General features: G+C 39.2%; 1 protein-coding gene across 3 annotated transcripts in view; it reads right to left on the bottom strand.

The window, feature by feature from the left end:
• The window catches only part of ctbp2a (C-terminal binding protein 2a), a 37,963-nt gene extending 20,252 nt beyond the window's left edge, over positions 1-17,711 (bottom strand). For 2 of the 3 annotated variants that reach the window (XM_066680445.1, XM_066680437.1), the window contains exons 1-2: positions 17,369-17,711; positions 9,014-9,175 (exon numbers count right to left, since the gene is read on the bottom strand). In XM_066680445.1, the coding sequence (XP_066536542.1) occupies positions 9,014-9,071 (58 nt within the window). In that variant the 5' untranslated portion in view covers positions 9,072-9,175; positions 17,369-17,711. Of the gene's footprint in view, positions 1-978; positions 3,272-9,013; positions 9,176-17,368 lie in introns of those variants that run through there. The other variant, XM_066680453.1, reaches the window with a different exon arrangement.
• Positions 17,712-20,701: the final 2,990 nt, after the last annotated feature.

The raw sequence follows: 20,701 nt of genomic DNA on the forward strand, positions 1-20,701 counted from the left end.
CACTGGACATGCAGAAACCTGTAGGGCATAAGCCTTGAGCAGATCTAGTTCAAATTAGATGCATCTTCAACCACAGAAACAGAAATTTCTGAGAATCAATCATGAGAATAATAATGCAGTCATCTAACAAATGCGGCACAAAATATGTATGCACTCTAGTTGCAGCAAATCAGTGCAGTGTAAACAGAGAAAAACATTTCATGCAATTAACAGAACAATACCGTATAATACAACATGGGAAATGAACAGATTGAATAATTCTTGAGCTTCCTGAAATTAGCTTCTGAATACAGAAAGAACAGTGATTTGTGTTTGAAGGTTTTATGTTTGCAGTTTTGCATGAAACTGTAAGTTTCTATTTTTTAAATGCATTTACAAGCACTTAATCCGATAACTGAACAAAAACAGATTCTCAGATTCCCACTTTACCTGTAAATAGGGATCTTCTGCTGCTTAGATGGAAACAAGCTTTTTTAAATAAGTGTCTGTTCTTGGACATAGCATATCCCCCCTATTAGACAGAGACCTGAGCTGTTGGATGTGTGTTCATAGTAAGGACTCATGGGACAGAGTGGTAGTTAATAAAGTCCGGTTACATTTGCAAGCATGCGCAGACCGAGAAATCAGAAAGAAATCAGGTTCAAGTATACATGCACTGATATATCAGATTATTGAGATAAAATCCAGCTCTTTTAATGGATTCCTTAATCTGATTTCTAGTCCTTACTCTAATCTCAAACTTGAGTATGCAGTTTACATGAGCACATAAATAATCATACAGATTTTTAAGTGTATGTGAACACACTCATTGATATTTTAAAAAAAGAATAGCATACAACATAACCTCAATGTGGGAACATAATTATGCAAAGTATGTTTTTCATTCACATAAGATTATGAACAAAACAAGACAGAGGAATAAAGGAGGAAGGAAAAAGCAGAGGGTAAGAGAATATGATGATGAGGGCTTTGATTTACTTGTTTCAGGAGATGCCATTGTGGAGACAATGACGGGTGGTCCAGTGCGCCGACTAAGCTTCTGATTGGCGAGGTTAGAACTTTGGCCAGTTATAGCAGCACCTACAGGTACCAAAGCACTCTCATGAGGTGCTGACCCAGCCTTTCGCATGATCTGTGGACTTGGGTGTGGACTGGCCATGGGTGTCATTGTGGTCAAGTTCCGATCCCTCTTCATCAGTTCCATGGGCACAGTGTAGTTGGTACAGTATGCCTTGGGGGCCTGCTGGGGTGGCAAAGCAGTCACTGCCAATGCCTGTGGCACACCATGAAGAGATGTCGACAAAGTCTGCATTTGTTGTTGCAAGCCAGGGATCTGCGGTGGCATTACTGGTATGTGTGATGGATAGGCTACTTGCTGGGACATTGCAGTCATGGATGGTACAGGAACAGCAGCTTGAGGTATATAGGCAGACATCGGACGGGATTGTACAGGGACCATGGCACCACTGAAAGATCCAGGTGTCTTGGCTCCATGGTATAAACTAGCCTCCATAAGCTGCTGGGAAGGAGCACTACTTGGTCTGCGACCCATGACCTCACCCATCCTGGGGGACATGGTCTGCAAAGGGTTGGAGGGTGGCTGCATATAGTGAGATTCCATGCCTGGAGTCATTGGAGGTTGCTGGTGCATATAGATGTCACTGCGATGGCTGAAACTGTTCGACCGGCCACGTACGGGAGCACTAATGGGGTTTGGTGTGGTTGGAGGTACATCAGATGGACGTTTGCAGCTGAGTGCCACACGGGAAAGAACACGAGCCTGTCCTAGGTTGGGTGCAACAGACCTAACATCATTCTCTTCCATAACAGCCAACATTGCAGTGGAATCAAAGCCCTGTTGTAGTAAAGAGGTGATAGTGCTTTCAGAAAGACCTTCATTGCGTAGAAATGCCAAGAACTCTGGGTCTGCCATTCTCTTAGGGTCCACAGGAACCAGAGGGGTTTGAGGTGTTGAAAGTGGAGGTGCAAGAATAGCAGGTTGAACAGGGAGCTGAGGAGGATACTGAGCAGGGATTGTAGCTGTGTTTGGGGCAGTCACTGGGGCAGGAGCTGGTAGGGGAGCATTAGGATCGTAGACAGGATTTGGAGGTGCCACAGGTTGCACCTGCTGAACTGCTGAAGGCTGCATTGAATGTACTTGTTGTACAGAAGGAATCTGCTGCACTTGTTGAGCAGGCGGCATTTGTTGCACTTGCTGAACTGGCGGCATTTGTTGCATTTGCTGAACTGGCTGCATTTGTTGCATTTGCTGTGTTTGTTGCACTGGTTGCACTTGCTGGACTGGCTGAACCTGCTGCTGCAACTGTTGCTGGATTTGTTGTTGTGCTTGCTGTTGTATAGTGTATGGTGAAGGGCTTTCCTGATGAGTGATCATACCTCTAGCGGTGCCATCCATTCCTTGATTTGCTGGATCCACCACCAAGCAGGTGGCCGCAGGCTGATTAGGGTCCATGGGTTTTCCATTAATGTCACTATACAACAATCGCCCAGTAAGAGAGGCTGGTGGCTCCCCAATATAGCGAGGAGAAGTTGGTTCTACAGCATAGCGAGCAGGAGAAGGAGCGCGGCTTGGAATGCGCTGTCCATCTGGCATCATTTTAGAAACTGGAGTGGCAGGAGGGGGACCGGGAAGGGATGTGGATCCTTGGAAACAGGGGTCCCTGTAAATGCGGGTCATTTCATGAGTGGTAGGGGTTGGAGGAGGATGTGGGGCAGGAGTAGGGGCAGGAGGACCGGACCTCCCACCTTGGTTCTGTTCCCATGGTGGTCGGGTCCCTCCCATTATTCCATAATGAGAAGTTGACCTATTGATGGGGTGAGACTGTTCTCCACGAATAAATCCATCAGATGCCCTGGGGAACATGCCAGGATCTTGCTGATAATAGTCCTGTGGAGGTAGGGAACCACGGTGGGCCATGGGTGGCCGGTCATAGTGATTGTTCAGTTCAGGAACAGAGCTTTTCCTAATGCTGCGAGGGTCTGGTCGATCTAAGTATTGCTGGTTGTAGAGCGACTCCTGATAAGAGTACGGTTCCCGTTTCATATCCAGATCAGGAGGACGTACACCAGAAGGTGGTTCATACCAAACTCCTCCTGCATCCCCTCCATAGGATGAGGAATTTCGCCGGCCAGTCATCCTAGCCTGTTGCTCAAAAATACTCTCACTACGATCCCACTGACCCTCATTCCCACCAAGTGTGTCCCAGCTCTGGGAGCGGGCAATCGGCAACTGCTTGTTGGAGATTAACATCAGCAACAGAGACACTCCAGACCAAGGAAAAAAAAAAAAGAAAAAAAAACTGTTTCGCTATTCAGTCACACGCTTATGTCAGGAAGAAGGAAGGGAAAGAAAAGAAAAGTTTCCACAAGATATGTGGAAACTTTTTCAATAGAGTACCACCTGTAATGTCTGTCTCTTCTCTCTTTAGAGTTTGTGGGATCTGGTTATCAGGTAGTTCCTCTTGGCAGGCGATCGCCGAATAATTAATCTGAGGAGTACGGCTATTGGTGATGTAGGATGGACAGAGGACACCAAATGCTCTTGCACGCTGGCTGTAGGTGAAGGCAGCCTGGCTACTCCATTGTGGAAATGAAAAGCGACAACCGTGAACAGACGACAGGACACCGAGAAAAAACAGGGAGGAAGGGCAAATTTTCAGGGGGAGGGTTGGAACAGGGCAGGCAGGGGCTTGTGTTAATCCAGCAGAGCTGATCCGTGCCCTACTCTCGGACATTTTACTCGCTCCGATTGCTATTAAGGATTACAGACTAAATAAAGCCTGCTTAAATCCACTGCCCCCTTTTGACGTCTTTCTCTCTCTCTCTGTCTCTGTCACACACACGCACACACAAACTTACTTACACAGTGATGAATTGGATCCACAGTGATGATGATGAAGTTGATGATGCCACACTTTACAATAAGACACACCTACCTGCAGATAATTGAGTAGCTCTGTGTGAGGTTCTGACCAGTGAGCATTGCGCAGGAAGGTTTTCTCAGGACCCCGAGGGGCGGAACAAAGTGCCAGACCAGGGAAATTAAAACAAACCTAATGCACCAGTGCTAAGTCGTATAGGGCTGTCATAAAACATAAAATCCAGATTGAACAATAATCCGGCGACTGTGCCAGCAATGCATGCACAGTCATGTAACAGCATAAAAACTGGTACAAATGCACTGTTAATGTGTAAGACAAGACCGGACCTCATTGAAGCCAGAATAGCCATAGGTAAGTATCTTTTATTTTACATTAGTCCTTCCATTAATAGGAAAAAAATAACTTTAACAGCAAATATAGAGTGCTCTAATACAATTTACACCAAATGTAATTACATTTACCTTTTTTTACAAGTACAATAAAGTTACATACGAACCACTCTACCCTGTGATGTCAAAGCCTTCAGACATTTTTCTAATACTTACCTTAGACCACTGTATGCAAAATTCTTAAGCTCTTTAAACCAGTCCCTTCACACTAAGCCTAAAAATCCCTTTCATAACTCTCAAATAAAATTAAAATGGAAAGGTGATTGTTCAAGAAACAGGCATTACCAAACACAACAGAGAAAGAGAGTATGGAAAGGGGTCACCAAATATCACAATTACACTTTTTAACAAGTCGACTTTTCCAAATACTATATATTTGAACATACTTGAAAGTCACACACATTCAGTGGTTGTTCCTGGCATAGATTTCTCTAGTTTCTTGAATCTTTTTACAGTATTATGTATGACAGTTAGTGAATTATTTGCACACAGATATTTGTTTTAATGTATTTTTTAAAAAAATGACCCAGTTTTGTGGACATGATGTTTTTATATAAAGGCATAGAGGTCAAAATATACATTAAGTAAAAACAATTTTGCTTTATAAACACAAACATTAATGTATGTCTCTGGTGCAATGATGCTTTGTACTTTGCAGACAAGGACATGACGGTAATGAGGATATAAACATAAAAGGATGTAAAGCATCTGTTTATGTTCACACAGACCACTGATTTTGTGCATCCTTCTGTAGTCAGCCCCATGCCCATATCCCAGGTATAACCTCTAATTATTTAGAACTCTAAAATATGGTCTATCCCCACCTCCTTATATCACAAGGTGAAACAGTCCCCAGCCTGAAGTGTTTTGTCCTGTATTCATGTTCCCACTTATTTTTGCTGGATCATCTGAATCATGATCTAATTTAGCAGTCTAAAAATGAGTACAGCTTCCTCTGTGATACAAGCAAGCTAACATCCCTGCCCTTAAATTAAACGCTTGACTATAGCACAATTCCTATTTCAACTCGTGTATTACCTTTCAGTTCAGAGGTTAGAGTGAAAGGAATATTGTTTAAAAATGTTTGACACGCCAATTCATTAACTTCAAGAAGTAATCATGATTCAGACTAATGAATAATGACACCATTTCAGTGGTCTTAACACACACACATACACACACAAACAGACACACAAAAAGATGGTGCATTTTTCTTTTTATACTGAGCACAGTTACGCAATTAAACAGGATTACTCAGAATTGAAAAAAACCCACATGTCCATCAGGATCACCATGGGGGTAGAACAAAGAAAAGGACTGTGGCAAATGAGATTTTCTCTCTGGAAAACTTTCAAGAACATGCAGTGAGAAAGAGAGAGAGCAATTAAAGAGAAATAGAGAGAGAAAATAAGCAAGCAATTGCATGTCTGGGCAATGTAACTAATCTAATGGCACTAATAACCTCTGGGACATACAGCCTCAGTGAGCCTCATCTATCCAGTGTGCATGTTATTATTTTATGGCTTACAAAACAAATGTTCTTCTGTTGTACAGCAATGAACAAACAGTGAAAATGGAATATGGAAAAACAGAGGAGAGAGTTGCAGAAACCTCTATTTTAAGCTGAAACAAGAGAACTTCATGTAAATAGTGCTTGCAATGAGGGCTTGGTGGATTGTTCTTTTATATTGGCTTCATTAATATTATTTTCATGGCTAAAAACAGTTAGGCATAAATCATATTTATTATGTATATTACTGAGAATTACCTTTCTACTACTGTTCTATATACTCTCCCTGTTTTCTATTAATTTGAATTACTATTATGTTTTTAAAAAAATAGCTTTCTCTTTCTCACCAACACTTCCAATAAAATCCAATAATGTTAACAATATAATTCTATCACATTTTCCCTTTTTGTTTTAATTAAACACAGCTCTGAACACAACAATCGGATGTGGAGTTGTATATAATGTATTTTCGTCTTTCAGTAAGCATCCTGAAAGCAATACATCCTTTCAAACCAAAGGCAGCGTGTTGTCTTTCCAAAGTGGAAAGATGGAAACGGGCAGCTATTTTCAGACCTGAAGGAAGAAGTGGAGTTGTTTCCATTCATCTCTTAAAAGACAGAAGCTTTTTTTTATGGAAATAATTTGAATCGTTGTTAGGAGTCCCACCTTCTCTCCATCTTTTAATAACTTGTATAACATCTTTTCACTTATTTTATTGACTGCCTCTGTTCTTATGCAAGCAGATTATTTTCCTCTGACTTTGACTGAATTTGGTCACTGATTCTGCAGGGTACTGTTCTTTAAAACAGCATACACATAAGAATATTCTACCAAGTTGGACATCACAATGCACCATTCAGGAAATCACTGTTCTTAATTAACAGCACAAAAAGCATTTCTGTAATGGTGAATGTGCCATATATTTTGCAACAGGAAGACTATTGAGTAAGCTTTTCATTATGCAGTACTGGAATAATGACAAAGTTGATATGAGCAGAAATTAATCTAAAGCAAACCCACTAGCACACTCTCTCGTACTTGATGAATAGATCTGGATCATGTCTGTCTGATGGATAAAGCACACTGCTGAGTTAATCGTCTCTGCTTTTTTGCACTCAGGGTTATTTTTTTCTGGTTGGGCTTTTTTGGCAACCACAACCCCCTCTGGGTCTGTTTGCCACAATCGAATGTAGATGAGATCACTTTCCATTGTAATTAAGCACAAAAGTGAGGACTTGTTTTTGTAGCAAGCCTTTTCTCTGCTTGTCTCGTTTTTCCTTAGTATTCGATGTGGTAGCAGATTTTTTCCCCCTGTTGGATTTAATGTGAATACAGTTTCAACTGTACAACCACTAACTTTAGCGAAACCACTTCCAGAGTAAACTCACACAACTTTTCCCATTAAACAACAAACACATCCAGACACTTTTAATGAAGCCCATTTGATATGTATGATTGTGTGATAGGTTTTACACATTTGCGTATTCAAGCAACATGAATCTCATTGGATTTCTTCTCCGTGATGGAGTAGTCTTTAAGTCTCTGGAGGCACATTTCCCCTCTCTGGTTTCTGAACTGCAACCCTAATTGTTCTGTGCAGAGGGAAATCAGAGTCTGCCAAATCAGACCTCATCCACTACTTACAGAGGGAGGATCAGTGGTCAAGTATATAGTTTATATGCTCATAATATCAGGCAGTTAAGATGAGCCAAACCATTATAATTTTTCACTAGAGTAGATGGAAAACACTCCCAGAGTTTAGAGTTGGCATGTATGTTTATGTCTTATGTTTAGTAGTTTACAGTCTAATTACAATATCTAGAACTGCAGAGAAAGTGGAACAAACTTTCAAGAAGCTTCAGATAGTTCTATCCTGAACCAATACAAGTATACAATGCAAAGTTCATAAATCATTCTATGTTTGTTTGGTTTAATTACTTGTATCATCTGCTTCTCATAGTCCAGGTTATCTAAAATATAGTCTGTGATGTTGAGGTCTGAGCCCTGCAGAGGGCTTTTTATTGAGTTGATAGCACCAGCAGTTTCCCCAAACAGACCCAGGGCAGTAAGCTGCCTTCTCACAGTGGAAGGATAGACAGACATATTTTTTTTTTTTTTTTGAAGCAAGATTTGAAGCAAGACTGGATCCTGATTTTCTCCAGCTTGACATTAGAATGTCAAGGTCAGCAGCATGTATATCATGGTTGTGTTATGCTGCATATTGTGCTAATGAAAGAATATCAGACACAGCGGCACTGCTGGAGATTTAAACACCGCTGTGCTCCTGCTGAAAGAGGGTAAACTAAAAAGGCTACAGAAAAGTGACTTGGTAGTCAGAACCTGAGCACTGGAGAATGGGTGGAGAAGGACTAACAGAAAGTGTTTAAGGAATAATTCTATCTGCATACCTGCAAAGTGTAACCTATTTGCATACATATAGGAAGCTTCTCACTGAAGACTAAATTAACCCAGACAGCAAGCATATATTGGTCCACAGTCTTAAAAGGTCAGTACCCTGCTGACTGTTAGCCACTGCTGGTCCACCATCGGACCACTTAGATTAATGTCCTGTGTATACAAGATTTATGTAGTCTTTAATCTTTTCAAACTGATTTTAAATTCACAGAATGTTCAATTCAGAAAAATGAATAATGTGTTATTAATCATCATCATCATCTTCTTTTTTCCGCTTCTCCATTTCAGGGTCGCGGTGATGTGTTATTAATGTAAGTTACAAAGTATAACAAGAGACGTGCCAAAGAAGACGTGCCAAGAAGTGCCAAAACGTGACATGTCAAAAGCTCTGTTTAACAACTGATGTTTCACCCAGAAAATGCTGTGCAAAATGCCCCCAACTTTGCCCTCAGTGGCCCAAACATGGTCCGCTGTGTTCTTGTTATCAGGGGTGCTTGCACAAAATTATATGTAATATCTCACTGCTTTGTATATTGTTTGTACATAAACATCACATATGCATTCTAGGTATGAGCCCTGATTTTTGTATCTGGCGATTTTTAAGCACAAAAATATTTTTGAGTCTAGCCTAATTAGTTATTTGTTTGGAAAATAAAGCCTTTTTGTAAGTCAGGCTGGAAAATAGCTTCTGCTAAATGACATGTGTTCAATTAAGTGATTAATACTTAAGTGTAATGTTAACAAATTTTATCATTCAAATTATTAAAAAATATAATCACTTTCTAAAAACACCTTACCTTCACAGATTCTATCGATCCTTTGCCGTTTGACTTTATGTTTGTCAAGTAAAGCCATCTTGGTGCTGCAGACGCCTTCCTCTTGGCAAGCTGTACACTGGGCTAAGCCACAGAATACTACTGCTCTCTCAGTCCACTGCAGGGCATAGCTTCACCTCCTACCTGCACATGCACACACAGATAGGCCTCGTTCAATAGGTCACTCCTATTAAAATGGTGTCTGTTTTGTCCTTACGTTGAATAATCAACTGACATTCAGGACAATCCAACTGGACATCTGCAATAATTAAACCTTCCCACAAGAGGGAGCAGTATTGCAACAGCAGCATGACCTAGCCAAGTTTGCAAAGATTCAACAAAATATTCAATCACTGATATATACTTTAATTCATAAAATATTTAAATATGTGTGTTTAAATTGTGTGCATCCGTGTTCTTAGAACACTTCCATTTTTTTGTTATGAAAATGGACCAAAGAACAGTATTTTGAGCTTAACGTACGTATATGTATATATAATATTGATAGTTTCAGAAAGCACAATGAAGTATATTTGAGATAATTTAACTACATAATGCAGTCTGAAGTAAGTTAATAGTGAAGTAATTTTGAAGTAACATAATTAAAGTAGGCGTGTACTTTTCACAGTACTAATATTTCTTTGGTATCTGGGTAACTTCATTCCTCTAAAGAAGTTAACCACTGCTAACATAACAAATGCATAGGCAGCAGACAATGAAGAAAACATTAGACAAACAAATGACACAAAACAAAATTAAACCAGACTATCTCTCTAACATACACACACATTGCTGTTGATCTAATATTTTGAGTGCACAATTAACCTGTGAGCAATCACAACATGTCCCCCACATGGGAGGGAAATAAAAAAAAAACCTGTTATACAAAAGCATGCCTCAATTTCAGGCATTTTGCTAGAGGCCAAATATTAGTCATTCAGAAAGGAGAGTGGATGCACTCAAGAAACCATAATAGAGCTTTTTATCATAGCCCTCTGTCATCAACATAAATAACAAACCCTCTTCTTCCGAATCCCCTGCTGTCTGACTCCATTTCTCAGCCGCTCACACATTTCAGCTGCTGACTGTATCCCATAAGCTCATATGTTTCTGATATCTATTATTTCTGTTTCTGACTGCAGTACTTTCACTTACATGACCAGAGTGAGTCATATCACAACAGCTGAGTACAGAGAACATTACAGAATACCAGCCAGTAAAATATACTATTAGCATAAAAGCAGAAAACGCTAAAGTTTTTTATGAATCATACGCAAATAATAAGCTAAGGCATTTGGTTCTGTGTGTTTGGTCTTCTCTCACAATCCTGGATTGAGGCTCAGCATGCAAAGCCCAGGTGACACTAAGTAAAAACAAAAAAATGCTGCTAATAACTGCATAAAGGCCACATGAACAACAGGTGTGCATCTGTCACAGTCTCTTATGTGCCTCCGCAGTGCACACACTACTTATACATTGATGTTGTGAGAAAACATTGAGTGAAAAAAATGCTGAACGATTTTAAAAGCAATCAGAGAAAAACATATTTTAGCTCTAAATGTACATCATTGTGAAAAGAACCCATACACCATATACTTAATTTCTATCATGTGCATATTGAACCCTTATTTCCTGGAGGTATTTCTGTGGAGGTAGGATATAAAATAATCATCTTGGAAAATAGGGTGTAAAAGGAACAAATGTATTTTAAAAAGGCTAACTTCTGTAGAACTAGAGTTCTAACAATGGAACAAGACTGAGAGAGTCCTAACAACTTCAGAAGACCAACAAAACTGTCACCATAAATCTTTCAACTTTGTGAGACAATACAGTTTGTTTTTCGCATCTACTTCCAATACATAAATGAATGTCCTTGTCTCCATCCTACCTCTGTGTTAAGACAATTCCGTGCTTTTGGTCACAAAGGGTGTGTAGTTGTCAAAAAGCTGTTACTAAGAAACAAGAACCCAGATCTCAAACTTTGTGCAGGACAGTGGGAAACATAAATCAACTGACTTATTCGACTGAACTTAGGATGTGTGGAAAACTGCAGAGCAACTGATATTACAATTATTTGCTTGAGATTCCGCAATTATTACGGAATTACATAGTATTACATACTTCGCATACGCAACACTTTTTATAAATTCAGATTATGTTTCCTCACCATATGCTAGCTCTCCAGTCTTCATGCTGGAAACTAGTTTTCATGCTGGAAACTAGTCTGATGTGTTTACAAAGCCCCAGTGTCTGTAAATGAGTGAAAGGCAGACTGGCTTGGTCAGTATGCTAGTCTTTCTTTCTCTCTCTTTCTCTGCACATGGCGGAGGTGTCAGGAGTATTTTTAGTCAACGAAGAGAACTCCAAACATTGAAAAACATGAACTGAAATGAGGATATTGCTCATGATTGCTCCATAGCTGGTTGATATTGGTTTTTTTAAGGTGACTTAGGGTGGAAATGTCTCCAAATTCAGGTGACTGCTCAAGTTACAAATGAGATTCTGTGGTAATTCAAACAGTGAATAAAAACTCACAGACAAGTTAAAAGACACTGATCCTCTGAATGTACTGTGTATAAATGAAAAAGCCTAAAATACAACAATATAACTGACACCCACGCACATTAAATAAACACATTCAAATGTGTGGATTACCCAGTAGGCAGTGTGTCAAAATTCTGATCCCCTTTCAGATGTTCAGCTTGCTAACACCTAACTGGACACCAATTAGCAGCAGGAGACTTCACAGCTCAGTCAGTTAAATACTCTCATGTGTTACTGGTACACCATGCAGTAAATGCTCCAGAAGAGAATCAAATGCATCAACATAAACAATCTGCAAAAAATGGGATAAAATGTGAGAAGGACAAAACAATTAAAGTGAAGGAGATAATTGATATGTGGAAATTTCACATTGTTTGGCATAAAAAATTCAAATTTATAGAACAAGGCTTATACCCCAGTATCATTTTAAACTAGGGGTGGGTAACCTCCGGCTTGTGGGCCTTAACCATTTATTACTGCAAATAATGGTCCTCTGCTCAATCATATAGGTCTTGCCAAACAATCATATATGAACATATATGAAACAGAAAAGAAAAGAAAAATAAGGCTAAGCTGGCTAAACCCTGTCCAAACTGCGACTTTGTCTGCCCAAGCAGGCATTACCCAGCCTGAGGCTCAGCCCATGGGACTGAAGTAGGATTAATACAGAGATATAAAACATCATGAAAGTTTATTAGAAAACAACTTTAGAGGAATTGTGTTTAGCAACTTCAAGTAATGCAGACAAGCTTAGCGAAATGTGCTCATCTGTGAGGGACTGGGTCGTGGGAGTGAGGGCTGGCATCGCTAGATGAAGGGAGGAGAACAAATGCTCAGTCCAACAGAGAGACATGAAGTCTGGGTATGAAAACACAAGAGGGCTGGAGGCACCCCTTTCTTCATAAACCCACTGTTTATCTATACATACATTACTATAATCCTCAAAATTCCTTACCTCTTATGAGTGCCATTTGAAACAAAAATAGTGATTACGATAACAGAGGAAGATATCTATTAGTTGTTATTGTTTAGTTACACCAGCCAAATGATAATGAGCTGTTGGGGAACTGGACGATGCTAAAGCGGTAATATTTTGAGATTACAGCTTTGAATGAAAATATTATCGATGCCGTTTATATATCTCAAAAGGGTGGGCAGTAGCTTTTCAGAGGATACAAAGAGATCACCTGTATCCACTTCAAAGCCATGTCTGTGTTTTAAAGTGCTCTCTCCCACAGAGCATGAATTACAGCTGTCCCATTCACCAACCTGCTGCTTTGATTTTTCTGCACCTGTGAGCATGTGTCCACGCGAGACAGACAATGATGGCTCCACTGTGTTTTGTGATTGATATGTCTGAGCCCCCACTTCCCGTGGCTCCCGAGTGTGATGCCTCATTCTGTCCTGTTAGTACGTGGGTAATTTATTATACTGCTTCACAATAAAATATTGTGGTTCAACATTAAATATTTTGCACACTTATAACCAAGTGTGTTAGTCATTAGACTCTACAGATATTCCATCACATTCACACACATTCGTGAAATTAATGCAGACTTTGAAAGCAGTCTGTTGCCCCTGATCACATTTGTAGTGCTTGACATTTTAAAAGAGTTCCACATTGCTTTGTAGAGATGCCATGTTAAATATGCTGCTCTCTTTTCTCTCTCAGCACTGTCTCTTCTGAGGCAAACCACTGCAAGCATGAATCTTAAACAGAGTATTTCACCCAAGGACCTTTAAAATGCCATTGCCAATAAGAATTGCTGCAATCTCTTTCTGTACGATAAAAGGAAAAGCTCTGATGTCCCAGAGCCACACCCAGTGCCAACACCTCCTCCAGCACTCAGCCGCGAGACTTCAGAAAGACAGAGTGGCAAATTCACCTTTCAGAACAACAGACAGAAGCTCCAAATGAGCCAGTGTTTTACTGAGCCTAATAAATATTAATGCAGCATCTCCTTTCCAGAAATGACCTTTTGTTTGTACTCTGCAGGGAAATATTAGAACAAAAAAAGACTATTTTAAAATGAAAGCTTGGAACTGGGAACACAGGGTTTCAAGTCACTCATGATTACTTCACATTCCTCCCACACAGTGCAACACTGTCTATCACTCCCTCACTTCCGCTCACTGCAGTGAACATTTTAGAAAGTAGAATATATATTAGATGCATACACATGCAAGCATGAGCTACTTCACACATCTTACTCATTCCTTCATATGCAAATTTACAGCCATTTAATCAGTCTAAATGAATGTAAACTGTGAAATACCCTTTAGATCTTCAACTCCGCTTTATGAGTATGCAAACACAGCATGGAGTTGACCTCTCTGTTAACCCCCATGCCAACTGAACTCCTTGACCTAAACTAAGCTACCTACATATCAAAAATAATATGTTGTGGCATCAGACAATCATACACAGATTATTTTAGCATTCTACTACCCAACAGGAAGGAAAACCGGTTATAAAATTTTTAATTTTAGACTTTGTTCCTCTGATGCCTAATTTTGCAGAGACATCAACCAAATACAGATAATAAATATTATTGTTTTACACCCACTAAACCTTAAAACAAATCCATTTAAGTGTACTGTAAGAACAGAGTTGATGTGACATCCTGCAGTCCAGCAGAGAGGATGAGGGTCTACCACCTTTTTTCATTTTCATTTCTACAACAGATAGTCATAGAAAATCTATACAGAAATCTAAATGCAGATCCAAAACAATCAACAAGTCAAAAGAAACAGTTACAGTTGGGCAAGACCCCAAACATTTTAGTCTACCTCTGTTACATGGTTAAACTCTAAGTTGCTATGCATATTTGTATCTGAGTATTTGTATAATTGTGAAAAAGACACTAACAAGTTGAATTAAGTATGATTAATAAAAGACTTCCCATCCTACAGATCTATGTAACTATTCAGATACAGAGTAACGAAAATGCTGCCCATATAAAGCCATACATCAACCTTTAGATACCACTTGTAATATCTTGTTTTTTGTTCTTATGAAAAATACATGGAACAAATCTTAAAACATGCAGAACTTATTTTAATTAAAACATTAACATAACAGGCAGTCACAAGCTTGTGCAAACATTTGCATATTAATCTACACATATCCTACAGTTCCTGAGACGCATGCTGTACGAGTAGTTCGAGATACTGGAATGATATAAGACCTGAGAGGCTGACTCCAGTGATAAAAAATCAAGAATATTATGAATAGCTTAAATATCAGCCACCAAAAAAAAAAAAAAAAAACATTTCTTGGCCTGACCCTCCTGAGGTTTACACAGCCCTGTTCAAGCCCTCCTGACTGAATGGAAGCAGCATGGCACGAAGCATCTCCATCTGTTTCTACATGTTGGATCTGTTGGATCTGGCCCTTTTCCCTCCTCTGTGTGTCTCTGCATGTGTGTTACCAAGAGAGACTGAGAGAGAGTTTATGAGAATATCAAAGAGACAGTTCAACTCTATTACCCCTAGACTCATCGTTTTCTGAGCTCAGAGAGAAAAATCTGAGCCATCAAAATAATTTTGCAGAGCTATGAATGACATTAGGGCTGAATGTTTCCTCTTGGGCCAGATGCCAAGCTGTAATTTCAGACCAATTACCTCTCTGTAAAGCAATATTAACGTTGAATTCTTCACATTGAATTACTCTTGCCTTTCAAAAGATCTTGGTATATCACTCTAGAGGATACTGAAGAGGGAAAATGAGCATGCACTCAATATGTTATTAGAAATTAGGTACTTATTTATGTTAATTACTGTTTTGTAGCTCAAGGGTGTGTAAAATTCACATCTTACTCTACTTCATACTTCATTCATACTACTTCATTCCCGCACACAACACACACAAAAAAGGAAGCAAAAATAGTTCTGATACTTCTTACTGCTGGTGAAATACCTCATCAATGGAAGATATTTCATAATTACACTCAGTGGAAAACACCCGTGGTGAAATGTTTGACATAAAACATGTTGCGTGTTGATCTTCAAATGTTGGAAAATTGTTCAAACAATCAAAACATATTTTTGATTTTTATTTTTATGCTTATTTTTAACAGTTATCAAATAAAACTCATGAAGTTATTTTAAAAAATAAGCTCCAAATATCTGTATTTTACTTTTTTGCCTACTTTATAACCCCACATATATATGGATCAAAAAACTACAATGCTTATACAGGTATTTCAGGATGTAACACCTGTATGTAATAATGTAGACAATGTATAGTCTATATTTTACAGATAATTATGTACCCATACAGGTATCACAGTTTCCCTAGATGCATCCCTAATGAAAACTTTATCTTTCATTTCCTTCATTTTTGTCTTATACTGTTTGAAATAGATATACCCTTAATCAATCACAAACAATAAAATGCCGTTCCCAAGCAAAATATGCATTTGCATCTAGAGTGAGACTGAGAGCAGTTCAAGAAACTCTGATGCACTGCAACAGCACTTGTCACAAGTGTAAATGGCCTTTGGAAACATTTGCATAAAAATACACATACAAATAAACCAGTAGAGGCAGCAAAAATTCTGTCCTTTCATGTCTGCAGATTACAGTTTGCCTGTGTGCACCCCACCAATATGAATAAGCTGAAATCATAAATATTAAAAGTGCATTTTGCTTTCTCAGTGATAGTTTGAGTCTGTCTTCATGTGCTGTCATATGATTCTGTGTGTGATGTGTTACTGCCTCAGGCATGGTAGAAAAGAGGTGGAGTGGAGGTATTTGCAGATGGGACTGGGAAGTGGAAGATTTATTCAAAATCAAGGTCACCTGTCACTTTACCTTAACATGCAACTGTGAATGTATAACATCCCATAAAAAGCACCCAGTCCTTCATGGAATACCCGCTCCTCAGGCTATGTGAAATAAGTGTTTACCAATGAGCTGTTCTTTAGAGACTTCACTGTAGACCGGTCAGTCGGTATTACTCAAGGTTATTAGAAAAATTTGATTTGAGGAAGCATTTTAATCTTAACCTAGAATTAACTGGGCAAAATTGATTAATAGAGCCCTGAAACACTCACTGTTCCTTCTTCACGTTTGTACTTGTGGAAGAAATGTGTCTAAGGTTATGAACACTACAAGAATTCATCTTACCCCAAATCCATGTCCTAAACACAAAACTTAAACTTCTCTTGGAAGTATTCAGTATTCATTGAGAGGGAATGCGTTTTACAGAATGCTCCCCTTACCCCAAAAATTGCTTGCCATCCAAACAATTAGACTTCCATTATTATGCTAAGTTATGTAGCTTGAGTTCAAATCTAGAGAAACTTCAGAAGACCACAAATATATTGATTGACTGTTAATGTCTGTGACAGGAAATTTGAATTTTGTAAAAACAAAACAAAACAAAACACTTGTTAATGAGTGTAGATTCAAATTAACAATGTAATAGCTCATTCAGGACTGAGGAAATTTCGACTGGAACCCACTAAAATCACTGAAGAGCACAAAAGTGGATTAGTGGAGGTCTGCCATTACACTTAGCCAAGTTTAACCTGTTGTGGCAGTGCAGGTTTCGGTCTATTATCTTTCGAAGGCACAATAGACGCAACCCGCTTTCCCCTCATAACACGAGTCTGATATGTTTACATACACAAAACTGCCATTTTCGGGGGCACTGATACTTAAAACTGTTTCTTGTCTCCGTCCCCTTTATTCGTGACGCAGGAAGACTGGATAAACGAGATATCTCACTCTCACTCTCACACACAGCAAGCGCGGTTACAATGAATGAGTTCTTCAAGTTTATCTTACCTCAGCCACTGACGCCTTTTCTCGTTTTCACCGCCCAGTTGGCGGTTAAACGCGACTCTCTCTCTCTCGTCCACCTCACTACAGTACACCTACTACAATAGGGCCGTGATATGGATTATGCTAACCTTAAAATAAGCGCAAAAACTTAGCCCACTAGCACTAGAGTAAAACACAGTGGAGATACTGCACTTGTAATGCCCAACTCGTCCTCAGCAGAGGGTTTAATTAATGGGTCGTAGTTTTTTGTTCGTGATGGACCAGTGTGCGCTGTTCTTCAGGCTGCTCGGTTTCATCTTGTGTCCACAGAGAAGAGAGGGATCTCTCTCTCTCTCTCTCTCTCTCTCTCTCTGTATCACTCACATTCACACTCTCACACTCATACAGAGGCGGGGCTTAACCACTTTGCCCACTCCTCACTGAAGGAGATTCGCTGAGGATGATGTGATAAAGTTTTTCTTTAACATTTACAACTGATTAGTATGTGTGTCTTATGATGTTTTATGTGTGTCTTATGATGTTTTATGTGTGTCTTATGGTGTTTTATGTGTGTCTTATTGTGTTTTATGTGTGTCTTATTGTGTACGAACACTGTTTCATTTAATTTATTTTACATTCTTTTTCCAAATGACATTCTACAGTTAATAAAAACCTCTTTACAATAACTTTCTCTTATGTCTTAATGTCTGTTATGTGTTAACAAAGATTAAAATATGACATTTCAGGAAAAACATTGGTTACAGTGTCTCAACTGCGCACAATGTTAAAAAAACAAATAAAAGTAAAAGGTAATTTACACCCTGTAAGTAACAGATAACACTGCAAAGACATTCATTCAATGTCTGTAAGCGCTTATCCGCTTCAGGGTCACGGTGGGTCTGAAGCTTACTCAGAATCACTGGCTGCAAGGCAGGAACACACCCTGGAGGGGGCGTCAGTCCTTCACAGGGCAACACACACTCACACTCACACCTATGGACACTTTTGAGTCACCAATCCACCTACTAACGTGTGTTTTTGGACCGTGGGAGGAAACCGGAGCACCCGGAGGAAACCCATGCAGACACAGGGAGAACACACCAACCTCCAGGTCCCTGGAGCTGTGTGACTGCGACACTACCTGCAGCACCACTGTGCCACCCTCAGTACAAAGACAATATTAAACCGAGAATTCTTTTTGATTGGTTTTTTAAATATATGCTTATTTTGAATGCGATACCAGACATACATTTGAAAAACTTTGGGACATGGGCAACAAAACACTATTAAGGTCGTGTAGTGCCACAAAAAAATAAGCTAGGTTAATTCACAAACTAATTTTCAGCAGTCAGTAAAAGCTGATCAGTGACACATCAGGATCCTGAAACACTGCCAAGTTCTCTGGGCTTGAGCTCATACAAGATGAATCCTTAGTTTGACTCTTTGACCCTTAGTTCTGGCAAGATATTCAGCAATGTTGACAGTGTCCATGATGTTATACAATCAGGGAATTGCTTAGAACCAGCTGGAAGAAGGCAGCAAGAAAAATGCTGAAGCAGGTAGCAGGTTTTCCATTGATGTTTTAACAGAACTTACAACACTGACAAAACACTTTCTGGATATTTTTGATAGAATGCTACATTTTAGCCATCTCCCTTCTCAATCACACACACACACACACACACAAGCATACAGCTATAGACAGACTGCTCAATATTGGCAGATCCAGCTGAGTCATTTAACTTTACTTGACATTTTGAATAATGCTAATGCAAATGCTTTCAATGTATATAGTAGTGTCCACTTTAACACTGAATAATGTACAGTTATATATGTGATATTATGAGCCAATGTCCTAGTTCTAGATTATGTCTGGAATGAAAAGAAAAGTGATCAATCACTAGCACATCAATTCACAGTTAGGGTTAATGATGTGGCCAGGTCAGTCCAGATCGACTCAGGAATGACCACAATCTTGTAACTTGGGGAACAACAGATTATCAGAGACTATGCCCATGCCCCCACCAGTACAACCTTTTCACACTTCTTTTGTCTAGCAGACATTACAAGATAAGCATTCAATAATTGTGACTCACACACACTCACAATAGTTGCTGGAACATTACACAGACAACAATGACATGCACAGCAGCGTCCAATCCAACTGCACATTTATGCACATTTACATAAATTGCATCTATTCACATAAAACCACTGTTTATGAGGTGATTTTTTTAAAGTATCACTTTCTCAGTACAATAGGATGGTATCTGCACACTAGAATCACACACTGTAGATACATATAAATCTATATTTTAAGAAAACCTTATCTGTGCAATAACATGCTGCAACTGTGTAAAAGCCACAACTGCGCACTGGGTTTGTTTTTCTGAACTTATATTGCATATTATACAACATAGCCTTATTTCTATACTTAGTGCTAGTTGCAATGCACAAACCGTACATTATTCAAACAAATATTGTATAGCTCTCTGCATATGATTTGTTTTCTGATTTCTTTTTATATATTTAGATTTTGCATCATTTTTTAAATGTAAGCTTTAGACTGGAATGCAGCATAGAGTAGAGTAAGAATATATTTGTCCAGTATAACTGTTGTTTTTTTTTCTATGCATAGGGCAATAAAAAGATTGTACATGATTCTGCTCACTCCACTGGTGTTCTCTGGGGTTTTGATAAGGGACTAAAAAGCTGGAGGCATTGCTTTGGATTATTGTCTTGTGGACAACTGCTTAGCATACATTTCCTCTGGAATAAAAGGTAATAGCATGATGTTTTTCTCCCTTTATTTAAAAAAATACCATTCTCTGGGATGTCTTTGCACTAGATATTACTACAATGCCATGAGGATTTAATGAGAGCATTGGTGGGGTCATATTCTGCTGTTGGCTGATTGGCTCTGGATCGTGAAAACCAGTTCAACACATACCAAGAAATGATGCTCCATCAACCTTAGAAATCAGTCAGTGGGGATGATGCTCCATTACTCTACAGGTGTGTTTTACTGCTCTAGCTCTAATATGTGTTTGTGTGTGTGTGTGTGTATGTGTGTGTGTGTGTGTGTGAGAGAGAGAGAGAGAGAGAGAGAGAGACTGAGACTAAAGGGAAAGTTAGCTTTTGTAATGCATTTTGTAAGTGTCAGCAATTGTCAGCAATGAGTGCATTTTACCTAGGGTTACTAATTAGGGTTACCTAGGGTTACTCATTGAATGGTTAATGGTTTGCAGCATATTGGTAAAATAGGCAGAGTTGGTGTCACACAGCTCTGGGGTTGTGGGTTCAGTCCCTGCCTCAGGTCAGTGTCTGTGAGGAGTTTGTTGTGTTCTTAATGCATCT

This window comes from Hoplias malabaricus, chromosome 1, assembly GCF_029633855.1.
Source record: "Hoplias malabaricus isolate fHopMal1 chromosome 1, fHopMal1.hap1, whole genome shotgun sequence".
Taxonomy (NCBI): Eukaryota; Metazoa; Chordata; class Actinopteri; order Characiformes; family Erythrinidae; genus Hoplias; species Hoplias malabaricus.